General features: G+C 61.8%; 1 protein-coding gene and 1 long non-coding RNA gene across 3 annotated transcripts; both read left to right on the top strand.

The window, feature by feature from the left end:
* Positions 1-393: 393 nt before the first annotated feature.
* Positions 394-12,986, top strand: LOC118602926. Of its 2 annotated transcripts, XR_004951011.1 has the most exons (4): positions 722-1,081; positions 2,373-2,677; positions 11,653-11,768; positions 12,456-12,986. It is a non-coding gene; the product is annotated as an uncharacterized LOC118602926 (long non-coding RNA). The 2 variants fall into 2 exon arrangements; XR_004951010.1 differs by lacking the exons at positions 11,653-11,768; positions 12,456-12,986 and having other exon boundaries at positions 394-1,081; positions 2,373-3,082.
* Positions 4,342-5,990, top strand: LOC118602925. Its single transcript, XM_036221436.1, has 3 exons — positions 4,342-4,852; positions 5,608-5,817; positions 5,861-5,990. Exons 1-3 carry the CDS (start codon positions 4,371-4,373, stop codon positions 5,967-5,969), a joined length of 801 nt encoding a protein of 266 aa, XP_036077329.1. The 5' UTR covers positions 4,342-4,370; the 3' UTR covers positions 5,970-5,990.
* Positions 12,987-27,340: the final 14,354 nt, after the last annotated feature.

Genomic DNA, 27,340 nt, shown 5'->3' with positions numbered 1-27,340 from the left:
CGTGCCTGCAGCCCTCAGCTGTGACGCCAGCATCCAGGAACGCCCGGCCCTGCAGCCTTCATGATCCTCGAGGGGAGCTCGTGCATTGCGGCCGAAAAGATAAATAAATGCCGTCATTGCTCCGGCCGCCGGCCCGCCGACGTGGCATCTGAAGGCAGGTGCCCCCGGCCGCTCGCTGGCACCACGCAGGGGGTTGGACTGCTCTCTGGTAAAAATGAGGTGCGAAGGAGGCCTGGGGGCGGGCCTGGCGGCGCCCGCGTTTGTCCTGCTGGGCGGGCACCGCTCCCATGCAGCCGGCCTTGGACTCCCTCGAGACCCTCCCTAACCTTCCTCCATCTCGTTGCCCCTCCTCCCTCCTCTTTCCTGCCCCTTCTCCCTCGGTCTCCCTCCATCTCCCTCCTGCTCTCCAGCACACCGAAGCTCCCTGGGGACCTGGGCTGGGAGTCCCGCTGCCGCACCCCCATCAGCCGAGGGGGGGTGGGGGATGGAGAGAGTAGAACAGAAAACTCTCCTGCCGGTCTTCGGGGATTTGGAAAAGGCAGATGTGAATTAAAATAAGACCTGACTAGGTCTAGAAACCTCGATGCTAGGAATAAAAAAATAAAATAATTAAAAAAGGAAGATGTTAAATTAAACCCGTGCCCCTCATCTTCCGCCAGCGGGAAGGAGCTGTACTCATTAACCAAGGGAGGTATCATTTATGAGTTTTTTTTTCCCAGATAGGGATCCAAAGGCCCCCGGATCGCCAGTGACCCCGTGGGCTGCGCACAGGCCCGGGGTTCAAGCAGACGGGGGGAAGAATGCCTGCTCCGGAGCCGCTTCCGGGGGGTGACCCAGAGTCACGCAGAGCCGGGCGCGCTGGACGCTCTGCTGCCGGCTCCACCTTGCAGTCCTTGCTTGGTTTTCTTTGAACCTGTCTTTAGGCGGAGGCTAACGGAGCACGCGCATGCGCATGAGCGGAGGCGCGGGTACCAGGCGCAGCTCGCCCGGCCTTGCCTTTCCAGGATGCGCATGCGCGTCGAGTTCTCGGACGCAAGCACCGTGCAGGCTTAGCGACGGGCTCAGCGACACCGGAGTACAGGTAAGTGGGTTCCATCCAGACCAGGTCCGTGGGACCCACGTGCTTCAGTCTCAGAGAGAAGGTAGAGGCTGCGGTCCTAGGCGCCCACCCCTCAGCCCCGCACACCCCTCCCCTCCCCTCCCCCGCCCCACTCGGCGACCCGGATTCCAGCACCAGAGTCCAGCTCCACCTGGCAGGGTGTCAGACAGGTGAACGTCACGTTTTAACGCTGTTAAGGCCGAGAAGCGCCGTCCGCTTCTCTGGCCCGGTATAGAGACGGGGTCGGCCAGTGGGCTCTGGAGGGGGCCGGGTGACAGGACCCTCTGCGGCTTGGCCGCCCCTTCCCCTCCTGCACCTGGAGCGGTGGTGCTGGGGAAGACGTGGGCACGCGTGTCCAGGGGCCAGGGTCCTCCTGGGGGCGGGGGTGGAAGCTCTGGCCCCTGAGGACACTCTCAGCTGGACAGGAACGGCTGGGGCTGAGGGCATGCGGCATGCGTGAAGGAGGCCCGAGGAGGACCCGCGGTTCTCAAGGCCCCCCCCCCCTCGCCCGCGGGCTCCCCAGCCCAGTCTAAGGTCGAAGGGCTGGCCCTGCCAGGCTGGGGCTCCTGCTGGGGACTAGTGACAGCCCTTTGGGGGCCCAAGCCTGAGACACCTCAGGACCTGGGCAGACCACCCCAGGCGGAGCCGGGATGTGCGGGCCCCGCGTTGGGTCGCGATGCTGTGTGACAGCGGTGGAAGCCGTCGGTGGCACTGTCTCTGTTTGGAGGAGGACTGACTCCTTAGGGCTGTGGCCGCGCCACCCCCCCCCCCCCACCGCGTCCCCCAGGTCTGGGACAGTCCACCTGGGCAGAGGGGACTTCGGAGGAAGACGCTGGGCTTCCAGGGACGGAGCACACGGTGGACGGGAAGACGGCGTCTGGGCGCGTTCTCCTCGAGTGGGCCACATCCTCGTGGGCGACGCCGGACCGGGGCATGGGGGGCCGGCCTGGGCACCTCGCCAGCAGTTTAGCACAGAAACGGGAGTACGTTTTCCCGCCGGAGCTGACAGCCCCCTCGGTGACCTGTGGCGCCAGGCCAGCCCCCTCCAGGGCTCAGCGTGTCTGGCCAAGCCCCCCACCTGCCTCACTGGCAAGCCCACCTCTCAGCCTCCGCCGGGTGCCCCTGGGGACCACTGTGGGCGCCCCCCCACCCCCCACTCCGTGGCACCCAGAGCCCACTCATCCCTGAGGCACGGGCTTGCCTCGCCTTGCACTGGGAAGGGAAAACCACTCTCAAGAATGCCGGCCCACGGTGTCTCATTTCTCCTGCCCAGATTTGTCCTCGGAAGACCTGCCGCCCTGGCCCAGGAGGAGCTGGGCTGTCTGTGTCACCTGGAAGTCCCCGGTGGGCTGCCGGACCCTCAGCCTGACAGGCATGTATCGCTTCACAGGTCTGAGCTGATGGGCAGCCCTGATGGCCACATCCACGGGTCGCACCAGATGTGTGCGGCACCCCCGAGCTGGATTCCGTGCAGGCATCCCACGTCCTGCACCCCCAGGAGCAGGACCCGGCCTGCCCCAGATTCTTCCCACTGAGCCCCACACCCTTCCCGGGGCAGGGATCGCACCCCCATTCCAGGTCAGTGGTGGGTCACAAACCTGGTGACCCTCAGAGCCACCTTTTGCCAGCCAGTGTCCTGGGGGGCTGACCTGCACGTGGCCCTTGCCCCCCCTTTCAGTCAGGTTGGCCGATGGGCCTGGCCGTAGCGGGGGGCGGGGGGGGGATTGAGCACTTTGTCCCCAGTTCCTCTACCCAGAGGCAGGGCCGGTGGCCTGTCCTGCAGTTGGAGTGTCATTCCATCCTGATAACAGCCTCCCCTGTCCGCTTCAGCGTGGGGACACACGGACTCCACTCACTGCTGCCAGCCCGGGGCACCCCGGGGACCCCCTGATTGTTGGTGTCTCTTTTCTCTGTTCACACCATTAAAAACAGTCCCATTCATTAAATGCCCTCGGACCCCCCTTCTGAGAGGGCTGTGCCATCCGCCTGCCTTTGAGCACTTTGGTGGGGAGGGGTCGGAGAGAGAGGCAGCTCTATGGGGGGCTGGGTGGAGCAGGCTCCTTCTCTAACTGTTTAAAACTGTCCCGCGTCACGGCCACTCCTTCCCCCGCGGACAGGCCCGCTCCCTCGGCTCGCGCAGCGTGACTCAGCCCTGCAGCCGGGGAGATGCTGCTGCCCTGTCTCCCAGCCTCCGGCCCGGAGGTTCCGGCCGCTCCCCCCGGTCTTTGTTCTCCGGTCACACCCGGTGACTCAGGGTCCCCTGGACAAGCAGGCCCAGATGTGAACTTGCCCTCCCTCCCGCCCCCGCGTCTGATGCCCGGTGATGTGGGGCTCAGGTCTACAGTACAGGGAAAGGCCAGGGCTTGGGGATGGCGAGGGCCGGAGCCTCCACTTCCTCTGTTCGGAGGCACGGAGAGGGGCGAGTCCAGGGGGACGTTCCCCACCCCCACCCCATCACCGCGATTGTCCAAAGGGGAAGAGGCCGGCCTGGGGGCCACGAGGACCTGCATCCCGCCTGGGATGGCCCACCTGGCTGTGCCCAGGACGGTCCATGGTCACACATGACCAGACTCACCAGGGGTTTCAGGGAAGCACCTGGGGGCTGGAGGCGCATGGCCGCGGCCCGCCTGCCCTCCTTCCCTCCTTCCCTCCCGGAAACAGCTGCTAAGCACCGGCCACCTCTACTCTCCCTGATTAGTGTCTCCTGGGAAATGGGTCTTTTCCTCACCTGGCCCCGAGGCCAGGAGCCAGCACCCCGGGGACCAGCCCCGGGGAACGGCAGATCTCGCGAGTGCGCCGGCTCCGCGGCTGCCATGGACTCTGATCGGGGCCGTTTTCTCCCCACGGTGTCCACACGGTGGTGGCTTCACGCGCCGGGAGGCCCGGCCGCGGCGTCGCGGTCAGCCCGGGTTTAACTCGTGACTCGGCTTCCAGCCAGTGCCACCTGCGATAGGGCCCGTGGAGAGGGCGCCGGAGGCGGGCGGGGAGGCGGCGGCCCAGCAGACAGGCGTGGCGGGGGACACCGAGGGGCGCGGCGTTTCGCCCGGCGGGGTCCTCCCTCCTGTCCCGGGAGCCCCACGGAGAGCGGGGGCCTCCGCGGGCTGGGGGTGCGGTCTCCTCCCAGCCGCCGGCCCTCTGGCCGGAGGAGGCCAGACCCAGAGCCCCGGCCCCCGCGGGTGGCGGGTGGTGCGTGCTGCCGTGGGTCGGCTCGGCGAGGCGCCGGGCCAGCCCAGCCCGGGAGGGCGGCAGCCTGTCACGGACCCCGCTGCGCATGCCCACCCCGGTCCCCGGGCGTCTGCCTCAGTTTCCCGCGACGTTGCCTGGCCCCTCCTCCCGCCCTGCTGGAGACCGTTCCTCAAACCCTGTCCAGCTTCGCTGGGGTCTGGGGTCCTCTTGCCAGCCCTTTCGGTCCCGGGCTCTGCTGTGGCTCAGTCACGTGACCTGTGGCCCGTCGGCCCAGCCCGGGCCCCTGAGCAGAACCGGTGTGGCGGTTGGCATGAGTGGCCCGCGACTCCGTCCAAGGAGTCGGTGTTTTCGGGGACACGCTGGCTCGTCAGGGGGTCGAAGCACTCCGAGGGACCGTCAGCCCAGAGCCTTCGCATCACAGGGATCAGAGTCCCTCCTTGCAGATGGTTTCAGCCTCCGCTGGCCACGCGGGACGGCCGCCACATTTCTGCGTGGTCACTCACCCTTCGCTGACGCCGAAGAACCCACGAGGCCTCCCGCCTGGTTCCCGCCTCCTGACAATTGGGAGTGAGTTTCTCAAGTCTTTGAGTAACAAGCCCAAAGGTGCGAAGTCCCGGGGGTGGGGGTGGGGGTCCCTTCCGGAGACCTGCGGAGGGCGCCAGGTGGCCCACCCAGGGCACGGCCCCCCTCCCTGCCAGCGGCCCAGGGGCACGGAGTGGCCGCCGAGGAAGATGTCCCCAAGCCTCCGGTGGGATCGTTCCCCTGCCCATGTTCTCTCAGGCCCCCCCAGAGCCTCCCAGCCCCGGCGTCCGGGCTGGGCGGGGTCGGCCCCGTAGCAGCCTCCCCGTGGGACAGGCCCCTGCACTGCAGGCGGAGGCAGCGTGGGAAACGGCCCAGGGGGCCGCAGGGCGTGCGCCCTGACACAGACCCTCCCTCTGGCCCGTCCCCGCGGGTGCGGGGCAGGATCCCTGGCGGAGCAGGCTTTCTGCCCCTGCGCTGGGATCATCCACCCCACGGCCGCTTCCACGGACCCTCAGCTCGCCGGACCCCACGCTCAGCAGGAATTCCGCATGCAAAGCGGTCCCCTCGCAGGGTCCCTTAAAGCCGGCTTCCTGCCTGCGAGACCGGCCTCTTAGCAGTGACTGAACTCACGTGGCGTCCTCGTGGCCAGCGCCGGCCTGTCCTTTTTTTTGGGGGGGAAGGGGGTTCCTTGTAGGCTCAGGGCTCATCCCCAGCAGCTTCCTCAGCCCTCAGCCCCCCAAGTCCTCCAGCCTGCCTGCTGGTCTTCACCCCACAATGCCAGCCTGTGGGTGTCCCTGCGGGTCCCCAGCAGCTCCGGCTTCGCCATCTGAGGTAGAAGCTGCTCAAGGGGCCAGCGGCCGGGCTGGGCAGTGCCTCGACAGCCACCGCAGTCTGGAACCCCGTCTTCTGCCACCGGAAGAGAGGCGGCCCTCGTCAACGTCGACTTCGACCATCCGTTCGTTACCGCGTCGTCACCGAGTCCTGCTTCTCCTGGCCGCACACCAGTGCTGGTCGCCCGGGGACCCAGCTCTGACGGGGCACACGGACGTGCTGGTCGCCCGGGGACCCAGCTCTGACGGGGCACACGGACGTGCTGGTCGCCCGGGGACCCAGCTCTGACGGGGCACACGGACGTGCTGGTCGCCCGGGGACCCAGCTCTGACGGGGCACACGGACGTGCTGGTCGCCCGGGGCCCCAGCTCTGACGGGGCACACGGACGTGCTGGTCGCCCGGGGACCCAGCTCTGACGGGGCACACGGACGTGCTGGTCGCCCGGGGACCCAGCTCTGACGGGGCACACGGACGTGCTGGTCGCCCCGGGACCCAGCTCTGACGGGGCACACGGACGTGCTGGTCGCCCGGAGACCCAGCTCTGACGGGGCACACGGACGTGCTGGTCGCCCCGGGACCCAGCTCTGACGGGGCACACGGACGTGCTGGTCGCCCGGGGACCCAGCTCTGACAGGGCACACGGACGCTGATGGATAGAAATTGACGCCTGGGACCTGCAGTGAGGAGGAGGCGGCTGGGGCCGTGAGGGCGTGCCCCAGGGAAGTCGGTCCTCGTCCGGGAGGCCAGGGGACACCTACGGAAGCCGACACGTGAGCTGAGATCTGAAGTCTGCAGGGGACAGGAAGCTTTGACGCCAGGACGTGGCTGGGGCACGGATTGGAGGGTGGGGGCGTCCGGGTGGACGGAGGCGGGGAGAGCAGTTAGCAACCGGGACGGCGGTCCAGGGGAGAAGCGAGGGGTCCCCGGGTGGCGTGGGTGCAGACGGGGAGAAATGGAACCACTGTCCCTCCGGATATAAACCGAGTCATTGCAGCCACCGGCCTCGTCCTGTCCCTGGCCTAATGTAGCCTTGGCCCCGCCCGTGGCTCCCACCCCGCACGGGCCTGGCCCCCGCTCTGCTGGCTTCTCGTGCGTCTTCTGTGTGGATGGGGACCCGGGAGAAAATTGCCACCTTTCCACCACGAGCTTGCCGACCCCGCCCGCCTGCTGGGCCCAGGGAGCCTGGCGCCTGCCCGGGCTCTACGGGATGAACCAGGCCTTCACCTGGCTTCTTCGCACCTCTTTGCAGCGAAGGTCTACTTGCTGAGCGATTTTTGTCTGAGTTATCCCTTCGCAGGCCCCGGGGGGGGGGGCGGTCCAAGGTCTCCGGCAGGTGGGGTCAGGTAAGGGTTCACGCCTGGTCCTGACGCAAGCACCTGGCCCCCTCTGCCCACCTGCCCTGAGCTCCCCCTGCCTCGTCCAGTGGAGAGGAGACAGGCAGCCAGCCTGGAGCGCGGGGAGGCTGAGCTCGACACCACGATGGACCAGCGTCCTCAGAGGGGCCAGGGGGAGGTGGGAGGGGACAGGGATTTTGCTCCCAAGGGACACTTGGCGATGTCTAGAGACGTTTTCGGCTGCCACAACTGGAGTCGGGGTGCTTGTTGGCATCTCGTGGGTGGAGGCCCGGGACGGCCCCCCCAGCGAGGAACTCTCTGTCCCCAAATGTCGATAGTGCTTTGGGGAAGGGCCCGAGCGTGGGGGAAGCCCCGCCCAGCCTCCCTGCTGGGTTGATCTCGGGGTCCCCTGTGCTGGCAGCTCTGGCTCGCCTGGGCTGAGAACACCTGCCTGATACTTTTCCGTCTTCGGTACAGATTGGCTGTGGGCACCGGGCTGCACTATTGGGATACAAAGGAGAGTGAGAATTCAAACATGGGCAGGAGCGGCTCACGTCACCAGGGTCAGAACCCAGCACGGGGCCGTCACAGCCCAGTGTGGTTCCCGCTCTCAGCGGGGTGACTGAGGGCAGCCTCCTGAGCAAGGGGCTGGATCTGCCCCATGGCCCTGGCTTTGGGGTGGGCCTGGACAAACTCGGCCACGGGGCATGGCCTGTGCAAAGGCCCTGAGGAGTGAGCGACCCCTCGACAGGTTAATGCGCATCTGTCTGAGCTGAGAAGGTCCCCCTGGGGCCTCGGGGTCTGCTCGGACCCCCGGGCGCCCTGGGTCCCCCGCCCACGTTTGCCTAGCCTTTGTCCTTCGCTGTCTTTGGGGAAGAATGTCGATGTACGCCAGGCCACCGACACAGGCTTTCAACATGAAAAGAAACGACAAATCCTGGGATCGCCACCCTGTGATACGGAGTGGACACCCCTCAGTCCTGTACTGTGGCCGGAAATACAGCCCGGGGTGGCTGCACTGACGAGTCCTGGAGCCCGGCCATCCCGCGGTCCCTCCCGGGACTGAGTGACCCATTCCAGCACACAGGACGGGAGGGGGCCGTTCTCCCAGGGTCCTGCAGCCTGAGACCCCGGTCGTCAGGTCGTGTGCCCAGGCGCGTCCCGCCGCAGGCACCCAGCCGGGCCAGACCCCCGGGCGGGGGCAGCTGGGAGGAGGAGCGCTCCCCGTCTGCAGATATGTCCACTTCCCTGTTCTCATCCCCTGTCGGCTCCAAACTTGGCAGATGAACTTCCCCGCGGAGATAATATCCTAGCAACCTCCGGGGTAACCGGACCGCGGTTAGGGCTGCAAAGCTGTTTACATTGCGTTTTATGGCATTTGAGAGAACTTGGCTGTTTTGAAGCCGGGAGGATGGCTGTGCAGAACTTCCAAAAGTTAGGGCAGCGGGGTCTAAAAACAGATGGGCTGACTTTTTAGGACCGTGAACTCCAAAAGTTCAGCACAGCCCTGGGAGTTCGGAGGCTGCTGGGCGGGCGAGCCGCATCTCCGCTCTGAGGACGCCTGTGGACGCCGGACTCTCGGCTGCTGGCCCCTCGCTGGGACATGCGTGTGTTTGGGGTGGGGGTGGCTAGGGTGGGATCAGAAAAAGAAGTGAAAGATTCCACGACCTTTAGGAGTAGCATCTGACTTTAAGCGTAGGGCATAGTGGGTGCCCAGTGTTCATTGGAGGCAAAAGGAAGAAGGGCATTTTTATTAATGATGACGATTACGACATTGTGGTGACTTTTTTTTTTTTTCTGTTATTAGTGTTTTTGCAGAGATCCAGGGATAATGCAAAAAAAAAAAAAAAAAACACCCATAAACAAACATATACGAGGAAGTTCTTGGACAAGGCCTCTCGGGCTGACGGACGCCGCCCAGTGACGTCTGGGCCGGGCAGCGTCACGCCAGGAGCGGCCGCCGACGCGCGGTCCCCACCTTCGCCGGCAAAGCCGTGCCGCGTTCTGTGGCAAATCTCCGTCGTCCACGGAGGTCGCGCCTTCTTTCTCACGAGGGGGCGTAACTGCTTTTCTTCTCCGGGAGGGTGCACGTCGTTGGCCCATTCTCCCACTGGGCCCTTGGCCTTTTCCTGGGGTCCTCGTTCCTGCTCCTTGCTGAATGGACGGTCCCGGCTCACGTCCCAGCAGTGGTTAAGCCACACTTTCTAGCCACGTGGTGCATGCCGGGCCGCAGGTCGTAAAGGGAAGTTCCCCTGTCACCACCGGCGAGAGCATCTGATGACCAGGTTTGGGCCCTCGGAACTCTCCTTCCTGCCTGGCATGGCAGACCGGCAGCGCCTGAGGGGGTCCCTCGGTAACCTAGGGTGTCTGCAGGCCCCAGGTGAACATGCAGCGCGAGCTAGCGATAAACCGCTGTGGTTTCAAGCCACAGCAGTTTGGGGTTGTTTCGTTACTGAAACATAACCAACCTGTCCTGCCTGGGTTGACTAGTACATTTTCTTATTGAGTCAGAAAAGGGCTTTCTTAAGGAAATTAGCTCTTAGTCTATGTTGTGAAGGATAAATATTTTATACAGCTTTTTTGACATCGTGATGTTTTTGCCACTCAGAAATTACATTTTGTATAGTTAACTTTATCGATTTTTTTTCCCTCGTGGATTTTTTTTTCATCTATAGGAAGGCTTCGTCCACTCCAAAAAGTTCTTTTTTCACTCCTCCCTATTATCTTTTTCTTTTCTTTTTATGGCTTTATAGTGAGAGAATTCAAATGCCAGGAAACCTACGCATTTAAAGTATATATTCGTAGGGTCGTACAATCTAATTTCAGAATACTCCCCCCCACACGCCCTGAGAGAAACCTAGTTCCTACCCTGTCCCCCGCCTCAGGCAAACACTAAGCTACCGTCTGGCTTTTTAGATATTGCAGGTCACACGAAATCATGGTATTTGTGGCCTTCTGTGATGGACTTCGTTCGCTTAGCATAATTCACTCAGCTATACTGCAGCATGTGCTTCGTTATGGCTGAATAATATCCCATTATACCAGCTGATGGACATTTCGGTTGTTTTTGATCCGGGCTCTCATGAACAATGCTGCTCTGAGCATGCACTTACACATTTTTGGACGCACATATGTCTTCATTTCTCTTGGGTACCGGAAATGCTGGGTGGTACGGTGACTCCCCGTTTAGCATTTTGAGGATCCGGTGAACTGTTTTCCAAAACAGCCGTCCCATTTTACATTTCCACCAGCAATGAACGAGGATTCCAATTTCTCTGCATCTTCACCAACATTTGATGTTGTCTGTTTTTCTAAACTTGAGCCATCCTAGTGAATGGGAAGTCTTTCCTCATTGTGGTTTTGACTAGTATGTCTGATGACTCAGGGTATCCGGCTTCTTTTCGTATGCTTATCGGCCATTTGTATATCTTTGGAGAAAAGTCTGTTTGCCCACTTCTAAATCGGGTTGTTTGTCTTGTTATTGTTGGGTTCTTTATAAGATTACAAATCCTTTTCTCCCAGTCTGTAGGTTGTGCTTCCCTTTCGTAAGGATATTCTTTGCAACACAAAAGCTTTTGATTTTGATGAAGTTCAGTTTATCGGTTCTTTCTGTTGTTGCTTGTGCTTTGGTGTTTTATCCAAAAAGGCTTCGCCTAACCCAAGGTCATGAAGATTTAGTCCTGTATCTTCTTCTAGCAGTTTTATAATTTTAATTCTTACATTTAGTCTACGATCCATGTTTAGCTCCTTTTTGCATGTTTTGTGAAAAACAAAGGCGGGGGGTGGAGTTTCACCTGAATTCTTTTGCATATCCATGTCCAGCTGTTCCAGCACCATTTGTTGAAAAGATGTTTTTTTTTTCCCTCATTGAATGGTACTTTTTGTCAAAAATCAAATGGCTGCAAATCAAATGGCTGCTGTCCATTCTGTCCCATTGGTCTTCAAGTCCATCCTTGTGCTAATGGCAGCTGTCCGACTATTGTATCTTTGTAGGAAGTTTAAACTCAGGAAGTGTGAGTCCTTCAACTTCTTTCTCCTTTGATTAAATATATATATATATATATATATATATATATATATATATATATATATATATATATTTGGCTGTTCTAGGTCCAAATGAATATTACGATCAGCTCGTCAATTTCTGCAAAAGAGAGAAAAAAAGGCAAAACCCAGCTTGGATTTTGACAGGAATTGCCCTGCATCTGTAGATCCATTGATTCGTGGAATGAATGTTGCCATCCTAACTCTGCTGAATCTTCTGATGCATAAACATGGAATGTTCTTCCGTTGATTTAGATCGTCTCTAATTTAACTTCTCACATCTCAACCATGTTCCGTAGTTTCCGTGTACAAGCCTTGCGCTCCTTCTGTTAAATTTCTCCCCAAGTATTTTGTTCTTCCTGCTGTTATTACAAATGAGGTTGTTTTTCTAATTCTATTTTCAGGTCGTTCATTTCTGCTTTGTAGAAATACAAGATTTTTTTTTTTGTATATTTATCTTGTCTCCTGCCACATTGATGGACTAGATTATAGTTCGAATCGTTTTTTCTCCCCCCCATGGGTTCCTTCCTGTTTTCTATATATAGGATCATACCATCTGTGAGTAGAACTAGTCTCACTTCTTTTCTAATCTGGATGCCTTTTATTTCTTTTCTGCCTGAATGCTCAGCCAGAACTTTCAGGATAACATTGAGTCAAAGCAGTGAAAATAGACATCTTGACCCGTTCCTGATCTTAAAGAGAAAGCATCCAGCCTTTCGCCACTGAGTGGATATTAAACATGGTTTTGGTAAGCACCCTGAGCTGGCTGAGGGAGTTCGCTTCTATTATTAGTTTGTTGCGTGTTTTCGACATTAAAGTGTCACATTTTATTAAATGTTTTTCCCATGTCTATCGAGATGAACTTGTGGTTTTTATCTTTTATTCTAATAATATGCTGTACTACATTGATTGATTTTCCTATGTCAAACCAACCTGGCATTCCTGGGATAAATGCCACATGGTCATGGTAGTTAATCTTTGTATATGTTATCGTGTGTTGCTGGATTTGATTTGCCAGTGTTTCCTTGAGGTGTTTTTTTTTTTTTTTATTTTTGCATCTGCATTCACAAGGATTTGTGGCGTTTGCTAAGATTCCACTTCAGGGATTTTTTCCCTCCCTCCCCCCGCCCCCCCCCCGCCCCCGCCCCCGGTAACCGCTTGTCTGTCGTCCGTGTCCCCAAGTCTCCGTTTATCCTGTTCGCTGGTCGCTCTTAGGTTCGTATCCCACATATAAGCGACGTCATGTGGTTTTCAGCTCTTTCTGTCTGGCTCGTTTCGCTTAGCACAGTTATCTCGCGGTCCATCTGTGTTGTTGCGAATGGCAGGATTACTTCGGGTTTTCACGTCGATGTTTTTGAGACTGGCCTGTGGCTTTCGAAATGTTGTTCTTTCTTTTTTTAAATTCGGTATCAGTGTTACGTTGGTGTTTCTCCAGATTTTGAAACATTTCGACTTTTTCCACGCCCTGAAGCAGTTTAAACGGTGCTCGAATGACTCGTCCCCTACGATGGCGTCGGACTTCCCCTGGGAAATCGCTGTTTTGGCACGGAATCAAGGTACCTTAATTTAAGAACTTTATTATTGTTTTTTTTTTTATGGTAATTGGGTCATTTTCTCTTCTCTGTATCTTCTGGGGTTAAGTTTCATAATTTACATTTTCTTAGAAAGAATCCGTTTCGTCCAAGTTCACGAATTTATTTACATTGGGTTGAGCAAAGCGTTCTCCGTGGTTCTGTTAATTTTCTCTGTCTGCTGATACTTCGCCGTTTGCGTTGTCTCATTCTGCGCATGTGTGTATGTGTGGGCTCCCATTTTCCTTGATTAATTTCGCTAGTCGAGTTGCCTCTTCCCCTCCAAAGAGTCCGCTTGGCTGACCCTTTCTCGGACGGCCTTGCAGTTCGAGACTCGCCCTGGGTAGCCGCTGCCTTCCTGCTCTGCTGCCAGAGGTGTGTCCAAGTCGCTGTCTCTCTCTTGGACTTATGCACAGGTGGCTTCGCTTGTTCCTTAAGGCCCTCGAGCCAGTTCGAACCCGTGACAGCACTTCGCTTAATATACTTAAATATGAAGAGCCCAGCGAGACAACAACTAAGTAAGGATGCAGACACACCAACGAATAAGATTGCAAGCATGCTCGGGTTTATCCATACCAGATCCTGATGGCTTTCAGTCCTAGCAGACCACCCGGCGATGCTGGCCGAGACAGACACACGATGAGCAGGAATGGCGCCATATCGATGCCGGGTCAGCTGCCGGGCGATCAACCGTCGGTCGGCAAAGAGGCCTCTCGTTTGGATGGGCAGAGTCTTGGGCCAAGAAGGAAATCAAGGGATGGAGAAACAGACTCTTGTGAGACAGAGAGAGAGCTCTGATTCGGGCAGAGAGTCCTGGAGGTTTTATGTATAGCGGTGACGTCTTCAGTGTCTTATCAGCCAGGTGCACGGGTGTCTGGTTATCACTCTTGGTCAAAACAACTTCACTCCTGGGGTAAACAATGTCAGTTCGGCAAAACAGGTTGTTTAAGTTTCTGAGGTTTAACATTAGTGGAGCCATTTTACACACATGAAATATAATTCAAATCTAGTCCACACAGGGGCAAATAAACTCACAATCTACATGTAACAAGTTACTGTAACAAGGTGTCAGCCCCGCGATGATGTCTGAGCTCTGAGCACTTTCTCCTGCCGCTCCCTCGGTAAATCCCTGCAACGCCAAGTCTCGTCTTCGCTCTCGGCAGGTCCAGACGAGCCCCAGTCATTTCCTGGCTGCGGAGTGGGCAATGGACGATGAGGGGCGAGACTGGAGGAGGGGCGTCGGCCTGGCTGCTGCCTGGGTCTGGGAGCCGGACCTGTCCCCATCCCAGAGAGTGGGAAATGGGGGGGAGCATGCCGTGGGGGCCGGGTCTCAGAGCTGTGGGCGATCCATGGGATTTGGGAGTCAAAGCGCATAGCTTACACAGTACCATTTATTGCTTTAAACATTCCTCCCTGGGATTGTAGGAATCGGGCAAAGCTACAAAACCGAAGACAGAGTTGAAATGTTTATTCACAATCTCTCAACTTTGCCGTAAACCCCTCGTCAGATCTCAGCAAGATCTTGCATGAGAAGAAGGAAAGAGACGTGGCTCTCAGGCGACAGCGAATGTTATTAAACAGCGTGGAAGGGCCGGACCCCTCAGCCGGCCCTGCTCCGGCCTCACACACACAGGCTGGCGGGCAGCGGTTGGCTGTGGGAAGGTCTGGCCAGCTCTGATGAGGCCTGGGCAAGGTGCCTGGACCAAGGATGCTGGCCTGGGAGGGCTGGTGGCCAGCAGCCTGCTTTCCCCAAATGCTAAAATCCAGCGAAACCGAACACTTTCCAGGTGGGTTTTGTGCTGTTTGTCTTGTTTCCCTGGCCGTCCTTACGTTTTCTCTTTTAGAATATAGAACATTCCCGTGAGAGGGGACCGTAGTCACCCGGCTTGTGAGCTGCTCAGCAGAGAAGGGGCAAAGGGGAGGCCAGCGGGGGTGCTTCCTGCTGCCCAATACCATCCACCGGCGACTTCAGGTCGGTCCGTGTTCCACACTAGGGGCCCCTCCGCATGGGAGACAGCGTGCCGAGAGCACACTCGGCATCTCCAGCCGATGGTCACTGTCCCCGGTGTTAAAATCGGGCCACGGACATTGAGTCCATTGCACGCGACACGCCTCGTGCAGGACTCCGAGCCCCCTCACTGCCAGGGGAGTGGCGGGGGGCCTGGTTCCCGCCCGGACACTGGGGACGCACGATGCCCCGTGCCCGTCCCACGTGACTGCCGACCGCCGACCAGCCCGTCACCTTCCTCCCCCTCCTCCCTGTACTGCACCGTTCCTGCGGCCACCGCGTGTGGCACAGGTCGGGCCTGCCGGTGTCTGGATGGAGGTGCTCGGATCAGGAGACCATGCAGACGCAGCAGGCGTGAGTGACCCACCGACGCCGGGGCGCACAGGCCGTCACCTCTCGGGCTCTCCCCATGTGCCTGTTTCTATAACGGCAGATGCTGCCTCCAGCTGCTGGGAGGTGGTGGGTGACAGGCCAGGGCCCCTTTCTGCCCCCGAAGTGGGGGCAGAGCCTGGCAGAGCGAGAGGTGTTCGGTGTTCCCGATCGTCACTGTCACGCCAAAACTGGCTGAAATCCCTGAGCTGGGGGCAGCTCAGACCTTGCAGGGCTCGCACCAGTTAGATTTTTCTTCCTCTAGGGCAGTACGTACATGTCTCTCCAGCAACTCTTATAAATTCCTTAATCTTATTATTCCTTCGTGGGAAGTCTCCAGACATTCTTTCATATTCAAAGAAAAACAAAAACGGAAACCTGACAAGTTTCTTAAATAGCATCTGTTTTTAACCCTGATTTCCATAGAGGATGGGGGTGGCGCAGGTAAGGGGTATGGGGGGTGGGCAAGAACCAAGTCCTGCTGGGTGTTAAGGACTTGAAAACAACCCAGGTCTCCCTGAGGCCTACGATCTGGTCCATCTGCAGCCAGCCCAGGTGACAAGCCCAGGCTGCCCACACAGTCCAAGCAAACACTTTGCCCCTTCCTGTCCCCTTTCCTGCACCCCAGTGTGGGGCAAAGGGCAGAAGGTTCCCGAAACAGGCTGTGCATTCACGTCCTTAGAGGCCAGAATGCACATCCCCAGCCCCTACCTCAGTTGCACTGATGCCGATGGTCAGGCCGGGCCGCTGAGGAGCCTGAATTTTGAGCAGGTGCCCAGGGGGGTGCTGATGCGCTCCGTCCAGGGCCTGGCATTTGGGAAGCCTGGGCGCAGGGGACAGGGAGGCGAGGCCGACAAGCCCGTCTCTGGGAAGCTGGCCGGGAAGGCGAGACATGGACCCTGGCGGTCGGGAGCCTCACGCAGGGAACGAAGCCGTGGGGAGCCGGCCCTGGGGCCACACGCTTCCTGTGGGTCCACTTTACAGACGGCAGGGGACTCCTGAAGTCCGGCTGCCTGGCCCGGGAGCCCATAAGCAGTGGAGCCGGGTTTGAGTCGCGGGTTTGAGCCGTGAAGTGCCTCCGTTCCGGGGCCTCGGACACGAACACGGATGATAGGGTGTGGCAGAGGAGGGGCTGCCAAAAGAGAAGCCTGTACCCGTGTGGGCACTGCTCCCCATTTCCCCATGCCTGTAGTCGTGGGTCTGCCTGTGCCCGTACGTCTGCCTGTCCCAGTGGGTCTGCCTGTGCCCGTGGGTCTGCCTGTCCTTGTGGGTCTGTCTCCATGCGTCTGCCTGTAGTCGTGGGTCTGCCTGTCCCTGTGCGTCTGCCTGTCCCAGTGGGTCTGTCTGGGGTCGTGTGCTGCGGGCTGCGTTCGCTGAGCATGGTGGCTTCAAGGGTTGGCCGTGGCATCTGTCACCGCTCCAATCCTCTGGCTTCCTGCACACACTCACGCCCCCTCCCCCGCACTACCCAAAACACACACACACATACACACACACACACACACACACACACACACACACACACACAGAGCAGAGCAGAAAGCAGTGAGGGGTGGGGGCAGCTCCCAGCAGGAGGAAGCAGGGTCCAGCCCTAGCCGAGAGCGTACTCCGTGCTCCGGAAGGCCCAGGCCTCTGTCCTACCTACTGCCCCAACCCCAGGTGAGCACGGGAACAGCAAACATCAAACGCATCTCATCTCGGAGGGATGGATGGGGGCAGTGTGACGGCTGTGACCGCTGCGGGCCACGGGCCCGGACTCCGCCCCCTTCCTCTCCTCTAGCCGGGAGGCGGTCATCTGCCCGCAATTTGGCCTTTTATAAATAACTGTTTGGACTTTGTTTGAAAGCACTGTTGGGTGGATTGCTCCAGGCCCCACTTATCCTTCAGATTTATTTCCTCCTGAAACGTCCCTGGGCTGGGCGGCCTGCTCGTGTGATGCGAGCTGCCACCTTCCCGCCAGGCAGACACATGGACTTCGACCAAAGCCAGCCGTGTCCCCGGGGGGCTGGAAGCCCAGAGATAAGCCCTCCCAAAGAGGGGCCACGCCATCCTCCCGCCCCATGGAGCGGGCGAGCCACCTCCTGGCCCCAGCCCCTGCCTTCTGGATCCCGCCTGTCCCGGGAGGCCCTGGAATTCCACAGGCCGGGCTGGCAGGATGTCGTAGCTGCGTTTTCCTGTACTGTGAGCATCGTGGGGGGCTGCGGTGAGAGGAAGGGCTGGGGGAGCTCTGAGGCAGGAGCATCTTCCCACCCTTGCTCTTCCCCGGGCCTCAGATGGGCCACAGGTTCCGGCCAGTCATGGGGCGTGACAACCCCCCCCCCAGCGCACACACACACACACACACACACACACACACACACACACTGGCCGCAGGAGGAAGCCATTTGTCATCTGGAGGGATCTGGCCGCTGGCGTGTTTATCTGGAGGAAGGAAAGGAAGTGAACTCTCCACGGCGTCTGGGCCCCGCGAAGCGCGATCCGTCAGCCCGGGGCAGTTCAAATAGCGCGTCTCACAGTCCTCGGCGCCTGGTTTGCGTCTCTCGTGGGGCCCTCTGCTCGTCGCTCCCACTGCCACACTTTGCCGCTTCTTCCTCCTTTAAATAAACCCTGCTGCGAATTTAATTCTCGTGGGAGCCGAGGGTAGAAGTCTGTCCCAACAACATGGGCTGGACAAGCAAGGCTCCCTCCTTGGCCAGTGGCCACGGGGGACGGCCCAGGACACCTGGGGGCCCGCGGGTGCCAGCTGGGGTGCCCGCTTGGGTCTGGGGGTGCTGCCGTCCTTCAGGCTTGACAACAGCCCTGCTGTTTTCCCAGAGTTTCAAGCCAGGGAATAAGTCGTAAAAAAAAAAACCTCACCTGGCCACCGGCATGGAAATTGCCGGAGTGCGGTCGCACAAACGCCGCGGCCGGCTCCAGGCGGGCACTTCCAGCCAAACGGGGCCACTCCCTGAGCGCTCCTCCCAGGTGAGCCATCGCGGCCTGTGCCCCTCCAGTCTCCTCCAAGGCGAAGGGACACAGGGACAGTCATCCCTCCCTCCATCCTTCTACCCACCCGTCCACCCACCCGTCCACCCACCTGTCCATCCATCCACCCGTCCACCCATCCATCCACCCATCCGTCCATCCATCCACCTGTCCATCCATCTATCCATCCACCTGTCCATCCATCTATCCATCCACCCGTCCATCCATCCATCCACCTGTCTGTCCATCCATCCACCCATCTGTCCACCTGTCCGTCCGTCCTTCCCTCCCTCCCTCCATCCCTCCCTCTTGTGGCCTTGGCTTTGCCGAGCCTGTTTCCTCTGGGGTCACGGATTCCACGACCTGTGTCCCCACACCGGCGTCCAGATGGAAGTCCTTGGGGGGTACGGCCCCCGCACACGGTCGGCACTCATCGCTGTAAGTCCCTTGAGCACTGGCTGTGTGCAGGGTCGGTCGCAGACCGAGAAATGGACTCCCCCCCCCCCACATCTGTGTCCAGAACCTGTGACATGTGGCCTTACGGGACGGAAGTGCTTTGCCGATGTGACAAAGTTAAGCATCCGGGGACGGGAGAAGGTGCTGGGTTATCTGGGAGGGGGTCGGTGTCGTCACAAGGGTCCTTATGAGAGGAAGGCAGCAGGGCCGAGTCGGAGGGGTGACGTGACCACGAAGCAGAGGCGGGGGTGGGGGGGCGGCGGGGGGACGAGGGTTGGAGGCACAGCTGGGCTGGCAGGCTGCAGGCGGAGGATCCCCAGGGACCGGGAAAGGCAGGCCAGGCGCTCTCCCCTGGAGCCCGCCAGAGCCTGCACCAGGACACCCTGAGTTCAGCCATGAGTCGCCCGAGCTCCAGATTGTTGGAGAGGAAACCTGTGTGGTTTCAAGCCAGTAAAACTTGTGGCCATTTGTGACAGCGGCGACGGGAAGCTAACACAGGTGCCATTCCAGGACGCGACTCGGTGTCCTCCAAATGAAAGCGGCCCCTCGGGGCTCAGTCCGCAGCTCACGCCACCCCCTCGTCCGTCGGGAGGGACTCTAGCCCCACCCTGCCCAGGCCCCAGAGCTGGGGGCAGGCGGCTGGACGGCCTTGCAGGGAGCTGAGGTGGCCTCAGATCTCGAGAGGCACGCAGCTGTGTCCTGCTCTCTTCGGCCTATCTGCCTGAGGCCGGGGGCCAGGCGAGAGCTCAGAGACCCCAAAGAGCTCTCGCCAGCCAGTTGGCCTTACCCCGGTCCCTCCCGCTCCTCGTGGCCAGAGCTGGCCACGGCCATCCAGCAGGAAGTAATCGAATGTTCTTTTAGGATCTTTCTTCCTATTTTTAAGCCGTTGCTTCCCCCCATAACTTTTTGAATATTGGAAAGGGGCCAGGAGCGAAGTTCCCTGGTCAGTCTGGCATGATCTGGGGGGGCACAGAGTCCAGGCCCTGCACACACCCCGCCACCCTCGCCAGCAGGTGCAGCCGCCCAGCATAGGGGCATCTAAGCAGCCCCACTTCACTGAGGGGAACACGGAGGCTGGGGCCTGGAGGACACTCAGGCATTGTCGCTAGACCAGTTGAAGCCGGTGGGAACCGGATCCTGGCCCAGGTCCTCAGAGCCAGCAAAGAGCTTCGTCCTGTGACACCATGCTGCCCCCCAGAGGCAGGCCCGGTATTGCAGCGAGAGCTAAGGTGCCACGCAGCCCAGTGGCTCCCATGGGCTCCCCCGTCAGACCCAGGGCTGGCCGCCCCCTCCCCCCACCCACATGGGGGAAGCGGGGGTGAACGGAGTGAGCGGGAACTGAGCCTCACGCAACTCATTTCCATCTGTGGCCTTCAGTCATAACAACGCGCGCTTTGTGTCTTTGCTCAGTGACAAGGTATTGAGCCCTACCACGTGCCGGGCCTGCATGCGGAGCCGAGGACGGCCCGGCCACGGTGGAGGCAGCGTTCGCGGGGACTGAGGGGCGGAGGGTGGCGGTTAAGCTGAGACCAGCTCCGGGGACAGATGGAGCAGCGAGGCTCCTGAGGCTGTGCTAGCAAGAAACTCCGAGTGCTGCGGGGCGGGGGCCGAGGGGATGGAGGGGGGCGGGGCCAGAGCGTGGGGTGCTCCCAGGAGGCCGCGGGGAAGAGCTGGGCAGTGAGCGGGCGGTGCCGGATGTGGCCGTGTGGGCCGGGCCGCTGGAGCCGCTCGCTCCCAGGGCTGGGGCTGTTTAGACTCGGGCAGTTCTGGGGAACACAGTCATTCTCCTCGACCTCGCGGAAGGCACGTCCGTCTCCTGCTGCAAAACCCGCCCACGCTGTTGCAATTCCCGCAAGAAGAATACAATGTACCTTTCAAACCTGATCTGCAGCCATCGCCCCTTCCTGCTGAGAGCCGGGTTTCGGGCTCAGGCAGGGTTTTCTTAGAGGGGGCGGGGGGGTTCTGCTCCGGGAGAACCCGCACTCGGAATCCTCCATGCACCCCGACGTCTCCTGCCCCCCTCGGTTCCCCGAGGGCGTGGAATGCAGCAGGGTCATGGGCCTCACGCACATGGAGCCCGCCCCACGCAGACCGACACAGGGCAGAGCGGACGGGGGGGGGGGGCGGGAGGACGCTCAGCGGCGGACGCCAGCGTCTCCGAGACAGCGTCAGCCCACGCGCCCCGCGCACTGGCCAAGCCCCCGCCCCCCCCCCAAGCACTGCGCCCGCATGACCTCACGGAACCCCCACGCCGGCTCTTGGGGGTGGGTATCGTTTCTTACAGATGGGGAAACCAAGGCGCAGAGAGGGTAGATGGTTGGCTGGAGTCCGTCAGCGGGTGGAGAGCTGCGTTCTCATCAACCCCTCCGCCTCGCGTCATCCCCCACCCCCCTTCCCTGGCCTTGCTGGGTCCCCGGCCGGGGTCCCCAGCCCCGGTCCCCTGCCCTGGTCTCACACCTTCCTCTCTGTCGCAGGCCCAGGGGTCTGGGCCTCCTGCTCTCGGTCCTCTCCTTCCAGGCACAGGAAGCGGGGGCGTCAAATGTTTGATAACGCATCCTTGTTGCTCTGTGTGCTATTATTATTACTTTTATTTTTCACCATCATCTCCCCCACCAGGTGGTTAGGTCCTCGAGCGTAGAGGCCATGGCTGCCTTGCTGACCGCCATCTCCCCAGCACCTGGCACGGGCCTGGCGCATGGAAGCCGCTGGGTCAGAGTTTGCTAAATGAACGTGTGAACGCGGCCCGTCCGGAAACGCGGCCTTTGCCCTGTCTCGTTCTTTCGGAGGAAGGCTCGCGCCAGGGAAGGCTGACGGTATTAGTAAGGGTGGGCGAGAGAACCTCTGGGGGACGTTCTCGGCACCGGCCACCACGGCAGTCTCCTGTGCCAGCTCCACTTTGCTTCAACTTCTTTCCTTTTTGCCTTGGCTGCTGGGGAGCTCGGGGCCAGCCGCGTCGCCGAGACCTGAACTCTCTCCCTCGGGCCCGGGAGCGCGCGCTGACCCTCCTCGCCCCTCCCCTGCCTGGCCCGCTCTGCCCCCGCACTCTTTCTGATGATCTTCTGACTCCCTTTCGTTCCCTCCCCTCCCCCCTCATGCTGCTGGGAGTAGGCGGATGACCAACAGGGCAAGAGGGAGCGGTGTCGAGGGAAGCCATGCTGAGGGAGGGGGACAGAGCTCCCGAGGCGGGAGGCCCCACCCCCTGGGCCACCCGCCGCACCCTTGACTGCCCACCTGGGCCTCCTGGGCCTCCCAGAGCAGGCTCCAGGATCCCACAAGGACACACAGATAAGATCTTAGCAGATAAGGACCCACTGACCCCGGGCCTGAAGGGAACAGCAGGGCCTCAGCGGGCATCGCACCCACACGGGCATGAACTTCCAGGTGCGGGTGGGTGTGGAGCCTCTGGGGAGACTTCCCAGGCCGGCAGCGCCTGACGGCGGACACCACGCAAAGGTGAGGCACAGCGAGAAGTTCCAGACCTGGCCTCGCCCAGCGGAGGCGGCTGCCGCGCCCGCGAACACCCGCTATGGCCTTAGACAGCAGCCTGGCCTCCCTGGGCCTCGGTTTCCTCGTCTGAGAAATGGAGCCACGGCAAGCTCCCACCCCTGTGGGCCTTGCAAACTGTGGGGTGCCGTGCTCCCGCTGTGGGCCTGGCTTGTCTCTCTCCAAGGACCCTCGCTCAGGGCAGCCTCCCCCCCCGCTGGTCGCCCCTCTCCATGGCTCCCGGGACCTGGCCCGGCACAGGGGGGTGTCTCCCTGGCTCGGGGTGCTGCTGGGGGCTGCCGTCGCTGCTCGGCTGATTGGCTCAGCCCCCTCGGTTTGAGACTACCTGTCCTAGTGAAGGGACTTCTGGGGCCAGGCTGCAGGGCTGGGCCCGGCCTGGAGGCCGTCCTCCCGTCACAGGAAGCCAGGCGGGGGTTTGGGACCGATGATCACAGATATGGGTGGCAGTCTTGTGTCGGGGCCCCCACCCTCTCCGCAGTGTGGGAGGGTGTGTTCTGCCCGCTGCCCTTCCCAGCTCCTGATCCTGGAGCCCAGAAGGGGGAGCAGGTGGAGCTCCGGCTGGGTCCAAGCGTGAGTCCTGCTCGCAGCCCCCCACCTGAGCGGGTCCCCGGGGTGCAGCCACCCAGATGCCCCAGGGCACAGCCCCCCAGATGCCCATCCAGCAAGGGTGGGCAGCCCAGGATGCTGGGTTCACGGAGGGGGTGCTGCTCCTGCACCCCGTCAGCCGGGCCCGGTGCTGGGCACACACGGCGGGTGAGCAGACGCTGTTTGCCTGTGGATGAAGGGAGCTGCTGGGGCGCCTCCCTGGGACTCCTGGGGGACCCTGCCCCAGAGTGTCTGTTCGGATCAGGGGACCTGCCGTGGGCCGCGCCCCGGACAAGCTCACGAGGTCCGTGAGTGCCCTCTAGGGGGCAGTGCCGGCCCGGGGACCGGAGCCTGGGGCGGCGCGTCTCCTCCCTCCCTCCGCAGACTCGTCTGGACCCTGGGAACGGGGTACGGGGCTCTGCGCCAGCATGGGGGGGACGGTGGACATGTCCAACGGGAAGTCCCCAGAGCCGAGGGACAGTGGGGCTCAGAGAGCGGTACCCCGTCTCCACGTTCCCAGGCTTGGGGGCGGCTCCGGAAGTGAGTCGTGCTCCCCGCTGGTCCTTGCTCGGTCCCTGTACCGAGGGGGGCTCTCGGAATCACGCCGGCCGCCTGGCTCAGGGGCCCCTCGAGCTCTGCTTGCCGCTGTCCCTGGCCCCGCCTCGCTGTGTCCCGGCCGCGTCTTCGCTGTCCCCGACCCCGTCTCCACTGTCCCCGACCCCATCTCCGCAGATCCGAATGCCGTCTCTGCTGTCCCCTGGCTCGGTCCTCGCTGTACCTGTCCCCATCCCTACTGTTCCTGACCCCGACCCGCTGTCTGCTGAACGGTCTCCGTGGTGCCCCGTCCCCCAAATCTGCTTCCTCGGGCCCGGGCTCCGCTGTGCCTCGGCCCCGTCTTTGCTGTTCCCGACCCCGTCCTCGCTGTGACCCGTCCCCTCTGTCCCCCGACCCTGTCCCCGCTGTAACCCCGGCCCCGCTGTGCCCTGACGCTGGCCCCGCTGTCACACCGGCTCCGCTGTACCCCAACCCACGAGTCCGCTGTCCCCCGACCCCGTCCCCGCTGTAACCCCGTCCCCACTCCCTCCCGACCCCGTCCCCGCTGTGCCCCCGTCCCGTCTCAGGAAGCCAGGCAGGGTTTTGGGGCCGATGATCACAGAGATGGGGGTTCAGTCTTCTATCGGGGCACCCACCCTCTCCGCAGTGGGGGTGCGTGTGTTCCACCCGCTGCCCTTCGCACCCAGCACCCGATCCTGGAGTCCAGAAGGGGGAGCCTGGGGGAGCTCGGGCTGGGTCGAAGCGTGAGTCCCGCCCACAGCCCCACACCTGAGCGGGTCCCCGGGGCGCAGTCCCCCAGATGCCCATCCAGGAAGGGTGGGCGGCCAGGCCACTGGGTTCAGGGAGGGGGTGCTGCTCCTGCACCCCGTCAGCCCGGCCCGGTGCTGGGCACACACGGCGGGTGAGCAGACGCTGTTTGCCTGCGGATGAAGGGAGCTGCTGGGGCGCCTCCCTGGGACTCCTGGGGGACCCTGCCCCAGAGCGGGGATTCTGGGGGTCCTAGGAGGCCCGAGGAACCCTTCAAGGTCCCCTGGCAGGTGAGAGGGCCTCGGGCTCCCAGCTGGGAGTCTCCTGGGCATCGGGTGAGGATGTGACCCTCAGAGGTTCCAGCAGGCTCCCTGCTTGGACGGGAGCCCTGGGGACGGTCTGTTCGGATCAGGGGACCTGCCCTGGGCGCGCCCGGACAAGCTCACGAGGTCCGTGAGTGCCCTCTAGGGGGCAGTGCCGGCCCGGGGACCGGAGCCTGGGGCGGCGCGTCTCCTCCCTCCCTCCGCAGACTGGTCTGGACCCTGGGAACGGGGTACTGGGCTCTGCGCCAGTATGGGGGGGACGGTGGACATGTCCAACGGGAAGTCCCCAGAGCCGAGGGACGGTGGGGCTCAGAGGGCGGCACCCCGTCTCCACGTTCCCAGGCTTGGGGGCGGCTCCGGAAGTGAGTCGTGCTCCCCGCTGGTCCTTGCTCCGTCCCTGTACCGAGGGGGGCTCTCGGAATCATGCCGGCCGCCTGGCTCAGAGGCCCCTCGAGCTCTGCTTGCTGCTGTCCCCGGACCCACCCCGCTGTGTCCCGGCTGCGTCTTCGCTGTCCCCGACCCTGTCCCCGCTGTCCCCTGGCTCGGTCCTCGCTGTCCCCGACCCCGTCCCCGCTGTCCCCTGGCTCGGTCCTCGCTGTACCAGGCCCCTTCCTGCTGTGCCCCGGCCACGTCCCCACTGTCGCCGACCCCGACCGGCTGTTTGCTGGCCCCATCCGCGCTGTCCCCAAAACCGTCCCCGCTGTGCCCTGGCCCGGTCTTTGCTGTTCCCGACCCCGCCTCCACTGTCATCTGGCTCCACCTCCACTTCGCCCATCCCCGGCCCCTCTGTCCCCTGACCCTGGCCCCGCTGTCACCCCGGCTCTGCTGCCCCCGACCCACGAGTCCGCTGTCTCCTGACCCTGGCCCCGCTGTCATCCCGGCTCCGCTGTACCCCAACCCATGAGTCATCTGTCCCATGGCCCCATCCCCGCTGTAACCCCGGCCCCGAGCTCTCCTGACGCTGTCCCCCAACCCACGAGTCCGCTGTCCCCCGATCCCGTCCCCGCTGTGACCCCGTCCCCACTCCCTCCCGACCCGTCCCCGCCGTGACCTCATACCCGCTGTAACCCCGTCCCCGAGTAACCCTGTCCCCGCCGTAACTCCGGCCCCGCTGTCCCCCGACCCCGTCCCCGCTGTGACCCCGTCCCCGCTGTCCCCCGACCCACGAGTCCGCTGTCCCCCGATCCCGTCCCCGCTGTGCCCTGATCCACGAGTCTGCTGTCCCCGGCCCCGTCCCCGCTCCCTCCCGACCCCGGCCCCGCTGTGCCCCGGCCCCGCCGCACGTCCCTGGCCCCACCTCCACTGTCCCCTGTCCCCTCTGTCCCCAGTTTCCCCTCTGCTGTCGCCGGCCCCGTCTTCGGTGTTCCCGATCCCGTCCCCACTTTCCCCAATCTCACATCTGCTGCCTCCGGCCCCCCACGCTGTCCCCAGCCCGGTCCCCGCCATACCCACTCCCGTCTTCGTTGTCCCCGACCCCGTCCCCACTGTGCCCCGGCTCCATCTCTGCTTCCCACTCCCTACCCCCAATCCCCGCCCACCGCCACTGTCCCCGGGACTCGCCCCTGCTGTCCCTGGCTCCGTTCCCGCTGTCCCCGGCCCTGTCTCAGCTGTCCTCGACCCTGTTCCCGCGTCCCCGCTGTCCCCGGACCCTTACCTTCGCTGTCCCTGGCCCCGCCCCTGCTGTCCTCCGCCCCCGCCGGCCCCGCCCCCGTTGTCCCCAGCCCCGCCCCGCCGACCCTGCGCTCACTCGCAGCTGCGCCTCTGCCTTCCTCGCCCGCTCGGCCTCCCTCGCCCTCGTTCAGCGGCTTTAGCTCCTCGGATCCTCGTCGCGCCGCTGGGACAGAAAGTGGAGAAACCGGGGTCTCCTGGCGCCCCTGCTTCTTGAGATGTGACCTCGGTCCCACTGGCCTCTTCAGCGCTGTCCAGGGGCTGGCGACGTCCGGTCTCCCGGGTCCTGCGTCCTCGTGCTCCCCGCTCCGGCGCGGGTGGGGGGCGCGTGCTCCATCCGCGTCGCTGGGCGCGGCTATTGTGACTTGAAGTCCCTCTGAGGGGGGCGGGTGTGGGGACCGGACAGACGGATGGTCCCGCTGGCCTCGTCACGCTCTGCGTGTGTGTGCACTCTGCACGTGTGCCCCGTGTGTGTGTGTGTGTGTGCACTCTGCGCGTGTGCCCCGTGTGTGTGTGTGTGCACTCTGCGCGTGTGCCCCGTGTGTGTGTGTGCACTCTGCACGTGTGCCCCGTGTGTGTGTGTGTGTGTGCACTCTGCGTGTGTGCCCCGTGTGTGTGTGCACTCTGCGCGTGTGCCCGTGTGTGTGTGCACTCTGCGTGTGTGCCCCGTGTGTGTGTGCGTGCACTTTGCGTGTGTGCCCCGTGTGTGTGTGTGCACTCTGCGTGTGTGCACTTCGTGCTGTTCACGCAGCGATGAGACTGTCTAACGCCGCGTTTCTCAGAATGTGTCCCCATCGCGAGTGGCGTGTGGCTGTGACTTCTGGAAACGGGAAGGACACACCCACTACGACCCTCCTGCGCATCCTAGGTGAAAATAAGGCTGCACGATAAACTCCGTTCCGGGACGTTCGTGTCTCTACGTGTGTCATGTGTATTTTGAAAAATGCTTTTTAAAATACTTTCAGATCTCATGTTTTCTTCTTCTCATTCCTCCTGTCCCTTGCAGACGCGACCTGTCCACCACCCGTGGGCCACACGTGCAAGCCACAGAGAGGGACGAAGATGAAATGAACAAACGCCTGCGAGACACGCAGTGTCGTGCCTGGGGCGCGGTAAGTGATCGAAAACGTTTCGAAGGGAACCGACGGCCATGGGAGGTCGCTGCCAGGTGCGGAGCGATGAGGGGCCAGGCGAAGGGCGGCCAAAGGGGCGGCGCCCCCGGCCCGGCCTCGGGGCCTGCAGAATGTGCGGCTGGAGCCCCGCTGGCGCCGTGGATGAACACCAGCCTCTTCCCGCCACACGGCGTCCCAGCTTGCGCGGTGACCTCCGTCGGGGCTGGCAGACTGGCCTTCGGCTGAGACCCACCGCGGCCGGGTTTCGTCCAGCCCACGTGTGAGAACGGGCTTCACATTTTTAAATGCGTGAGAAAATCGAAAGGAAAATACTGTTTCATGAACTTGGAAGTCAGAGTCCGCGTGAGTGTTCCAGGCCGGTGGCCACCGTCATGAACTCTCGCCTGTGGCCGCGGTGGGACCCCGTACGGGGCGTTTCCAGGGCCCGACGCACACAG

This window comes from Rousettus aegyptiacus, unplaced genomic scaffold (genome assembly GCF_014176215.1).
Source record: "Rousettus aegyptiacus isolate mRouAeg1 unplaced genomic scaffold, mRouAeg1.p scaffold_m13_p_5, whole genome shotgun sequence".
In the NCBI taxonomy this organism is placed as follows: Eukaryota; Metazoa; Chordata; class Mammalia; order Chiroptera; family Pteropodidae; genus Rousettus; species Rousettus aegyptiacus.
This window is presented reverse-complemented; position numbering and strand designations above follow the sequence as displayed.